The sequence below is a fragment of the Vicugna pacos genome, chromosome 7 (genome assembly GCF_048564905.1).
Source record: "Vicugna pacos chromosome 7, VicPac4, whole genome shotgun sequence".
Taxonomy (NCBI): Eukaryota; Metazoa; Chordata; class Mammalia; order Artiodactyla; family Camelidae; genus Vicugna; species Vicugna pacos.
In genome coordinates, this window is record NC_132993.1 from 31,365,001 (window position 1) to 31,370,000 (window position 5,000).

The 5,000-nt window shown below is 34.9% G+C and overlaps 1 protein-coding gene across 11 annotated transcripts in view; it reads right to left on the reverse strand.

The window, feature by feature from the left end:
- Window positions 1–5,000, reverse strand: part of FOXP2 (forkhead box P2) — a 498,059-nt gene that overhangs the window by 35,170 nt on the left and 457,889 nt on the right. For 9 of the 11 annotated variants that reach the window (XM_072964634.1, XM_072964637.1, XM_072964632.1 and 6 more), the window contains 2 exons: window positions 3,021–3,108; window positions 1,285–1,368 (listed from right to left, as the gene is read on the reverse strand). In XM_072964634.1, the coding sequence (XP_072820735.1) occupies window positions 1,285–1,368; window positions 3,021–3,108 (172 nt within the window). Of the gene's footprint in view, window positions 1–1,251; window positions 1,369–3,020; window positions 3,109–5,000 lie in introns of those variants that run through there. The other 2 variants (XM_072964643.1, XM_072964642.1) reach the window with 1 other exon arrangement.

Consider the following 5,000-nt stretch of genomic DNA (forward strand, 5'->3'; position numbering starts at 1 on the left):
TATGAGACAATTATTCTGTCTTGTGATTATCTACATTATACTATAGAAGCAACGAGGGGGAAAAAAAAACCTTACTGAAAAAATCATAAATACAGCATCCAAAAGAGTCTCGAAAGTTTATTTTTTTCATTGGAAAACCAGACATTCTAGAGTTAAAAAAAAGTTAACGTGTCAGATTAAAAAAGATAACGTTTCTCCTTTCTTCCTATTAAAAATGTGTTACTAGTCACCTGCACTTATATATAGTACAAAGGCAAAACTCTGATATCTTGGGGAAATAACTTAGCAGAATTTAAATAAATGTAGTCTCGATGCAAAAAGAAGTAAAATTTGAATAATATTAATCGATCAGTAATATCAGAGACCCTGGGAGAAAACGCATACAGTGGAGTCTGTCTTTTATCTTCTCCCACACTACGAAACCACGTGATCTCTTTTCACCTAAAGAAACGGAGGAAGAGGCAAAGCTGGCAATCACTAATCATCAGGCTATCCAGGGGCCTTATTAAAAAGTAGCCCCCCAAACTTTCATTAAACTAGAGTTACCCAGTTGATTACTCTAAGTTTCTGTGCAAACATTAGCTGAATGAGATAAAGTATATTCTTTTCAACAGTCTGTGTATCTGACTACATTATCGGGTTGGCTTAAATCACACATATGTTTTAGGGAAACTACAGTTTTTATTTTCTATAATCACCCATTTTCCTTTGTCATAAGCTCTCTAAATTAACACGATGTGCACTATATATGCATTTCGTATGTATGCTTCTTGTGAAATGCATCCTGACTGAAATAACCAAAGAAAGAGAAGAAAATTGGCTTTAAAACTACTATGACATTTTGACCAAATATCTGATTTAAAAAAAATCTATTTATATGCATCTTATGATGGATCCAAATCCTCTTCGGCACACTGCATACCTTTCTATTTGTGATTTGTACTGTTACTGCTTTTCACATTGCTCGAAAGTGGGTTTCCTTTAATATCTGTAAACCTATCACAGAAAGATATTCTCTCTGGCTTCAGCCTCCAGGCGGTGATTTGTGCACTGATAGGTGTGCTTTGTTTAGTGTCACCCATGGTGTAGATTGGATAGATTTTGTAAAAGATAGCATTACTTTAAAAGAAACATACAATTTGACAAGCGATTGCATTTTACTTTCATTTTATTGCCATATTTTTCATCACACTCATTGTTTTCTAACTGTCACTAAATTGTTCATTTTCTTAGTCGGTTACATCAGTAGAGCTATTTACTGTTTATAAAGCAATATGCACTTACAGGTTTGGGAGATGGTTTGGGCTCTGAGGGTCGCATGTGCAAGTGGGTCATCATCGCCTGAAGACGTTCGCGTTCTTTAGAAAGCTGTTAAGAAAGAGTGAGATCAGGAGCATTTTAGAAATGACTGATACAGCTATTTTATTGCAGTGATACATCTTATCATTGAGCTTGTCTCTGAGTAATGACTCCTGCATATAAAAGCCTGTGTCCCTAAGAACTTATCTGAGAGGAAATGCAACTTTAGCTATGGAGGGGGGAAAAAAACTTTTATAGCTTCCTTTATGTTAAAAGGTCAGAGAAAACAAATAACACTTCATCTTTTTGTCAATAAGAGAATTGAGGTCACAGTTGCCTCGACAGTAACAAGTTACTGAAACCATAAATTAGAAGGCCCATGGTGTCTCTTTAAAGTCCTGTGGACACTGTTAGCAATGGACTAGTGCCAGCAGCTGTGAAGGGGTGAAGGGTTCTCAAAGCGAAGTGCCTGCCAGGATTGTCTCCACACTTCATGCATTCCCACTGAGGTCCAGTTAGTGCCCCCTGCAATCTGCCATCATCAATCTAATTCAATAGAGTGACAGAGACCAGGCAGTGTGAAACGCTGAACTCTGCCACGGCGTAGGCATCTACACTTGCACTGGGTCTCATTACAAGCGACGGACCTTACTTTTCCATCAGTCAGACACAGCAAAAAAAAAAAAAAAAAAAAGGATGCATAATTGGTCACACTGCAGACTGTATCATCAGCTGAACTCTTATATTTTAGTCTACCTTTTATAAACAGTAAACAGGTTTACCCCCAAAGAGGCTTTGTAAATGACACCAGCAATGATGCTTTTTTATGTGTTCTTGATTATTTTACAAGTAAAAATAAAGTATTTTTAGTAGCTCTGGAAAAAAAGCAATGGCATTTACGTGAATGATGGATTTAAAACAATTTAAGATGTAGTAAAGTGTGAAGACAAAGAAACTGTATGTTTAATTAAATGAAACAAGGTATTGGTTTGATTGAGAAGAAATAATCTTTAAGCTGAAATATTACAGGAAGCCTTAAAGGGTTAGGAAAAACATGGATAAGGATACTGAGAGTGATATAATTGTTTTCTGATCAGTTTTATGAGTTCTATTTATTTTTGGCCAATTCTGTTTCAATATTAACAGTAATTTTTTAACATTAAGTTAGCAGCATCTGATATAATATACATATCACCATCTGTGATATTATAAATGATTTGCCATTACTCTATTCAAGACAAATCTTAAGAACTCCTTGCAAATTCTCTAATTAAAAATATACTATACTTCAATAAAAAAAGTAATACACTAGAGTTAGAAAAGAGAAAGGGTTTTTTTAGGGTATTAAATTACAGGTATAATACTGTAAAGGCTTTTCGCTATTAATATAAAAATCTCATGGAAAAATCATTATTAGCTCATGTAAAAACTGTCTCTGTGATAAAATCATATCCACTTGGGGGGTTTTGGTCTAACCCTTATTAGGGAAAACTTAGATTTGACTCTTTGGGGATAGACAAATGTATACGAGGTCATCTAAAGGTTATATAAATCTAAGTGGTAAGTACATTAAACTACAGCAATCTACTGTCATTGTAAACAACCTAAAATTCCATGTATTTCTATGAGTCATTGTGTTAGAAGACACTGGATCTGCCCAGTCCTCAGTTTCAAAAGCAGAAGTCAGAGGAAGGAGGCCACTAAGGGAGCCTGTGACAAACCTGTATTTCTAACTGTTGCACCACCTGCATTTGCACTCGACACTGGGCAGTGCTTCTGTCGTCCAATGCATGTTCATTGTTAAGGTGCCTAAACAAACACACAACACAAGACAGAGCGTTAAGCCGCATTGATCTCAGAGGCATATGCTCCACTTAAAACCACTGAATGCATATTTCCTCCACAGTGGGGAAAAAAGAACACCTTGAAATGATACAGAAAAAAGTTAAATATGCTTATGTGTTTAGTGAAAACCGTCTACGCAATATAAAGAACCCCTCCAAATGGCAGAGAACGTCACTGTCTCTAAGCTTATGAGTTATTACAAAAAATATTTTCCCCTCATCATTTGCAGAATAGTAATAGAAATCACTAGATGTAGTTCATATACCCATGCCACTTTTTTTAAAAAAGGGCACCTTATAAGTATATGAACCAAAAGTAATTCTGAAGAGAACAAAGGCAATTCTCTATTTTTGTTAAAACAGTTTGTGGCTCTTATGATGTTATTTAGTGAGCAATGTTTTATTTCACCAGGTGTGGTGTGAATTATGTAAATATGGCAAATTATCATCCCATGGAAACATCACTACTTATGAAGAATGATCACTTGCTGTTACTGTAATTAAAGTGCATTGAAGATTCTGATAATCATACGCTTAAGATTGACACTGCATGTCTAGTGTCCTATTTGGGAGACATCTATCCTAATCTTACAAAAAAAGTGGGGAAAGATAAGACATTTACATTCTCTTACTCTGATCTTGATTATATATTAGTTTACTATTATTATTTTATTGTGTTTAAAAAGATCTCTTCAGTGAGTGGTATATTGATACACCAGAAGTAATTTAGTAGAGCAACATCTCCAATGAACACGAAAATATTCAGTAAGATGTACTTGGTAATTTGTATTGTTATCATTTGCTGCCTCCTAAAATTAAAAAAAAATCATCTTCAAGTAATTTAATGTCCTTTGGCGTGTCTATTTCACCAGCGGGCAAACTAAGGCAGCAAATCCAGAGATGCATCTTATCTCATCAATGCATCTAAACGAAATATTAGACAAAATATTCACAAAATTCAATAAGAATTTGTATATTTATCCATCTGGGCTCAAGTATTATTTAGAAAGGTCCAACAGTCTAAAAACTTTAGTGCAGCCCTCATTTTACTAGATTCAACAAATACACTTTTGTGCTTATTCAGATTATTTTCCTATTTATCTTGAAATTAATGATGAAATAGAAAAAATAGACAGATAAATGTGTAACACATGTGAAGATTTAATATGGTGTTTCTGAGAAAGAGCTAATTTATAAATATGTAGGTTTATTTGTTAGTAGATCTCGGTTTAGCAATTAGATACCTTTGTTCGATTCTGCTCCAATCCTTGATAAATTACATCAGTTCGTTTCAATACTCCCTCACTGATTCTAACAACAAAACCTCCATGTATCTTAGCATGATTGTCACTCTTGGTTGAAGACAGACTGTGGACTAAAATAGCGAGGTGTATCAGGTCAAGTTTGAGGTGTGTGGTTAGAGTGTAGGAGGGGCACTTCCACTCCACCTGTCTGCTCTCAGACCAGCTCTGTTCAGTTTTGTTATGAAACTAACGAGAAGTAAAATCACTCATGCTTTTTGAAAAGGAGGCACGGAATGTTAGAGTAAACTAGAGGTCAGCTTATGATGTAAAGTGTCACTAATTCCTAATGAACAAGACATTTAAAAACTGCTTTTCAGGGTCCCCCCCACAATTTTAATGAACAGTGAGTTGATTTTCTATCGGTGTACTACAATAGTAGTTGTATTCTTAAGGCTTGATATTGCTGTATTTCCTTAAGGTTTTTTTCACCAGGAACTCTTAAGGAATATACATATATTCCGAGATCAGTCTAAATGATGCATATTTTTAAAAAAATGCTTTGGCTATACACACAGATTGGGGTGGAAATGGAGCAAGATAAGCAGAATATACA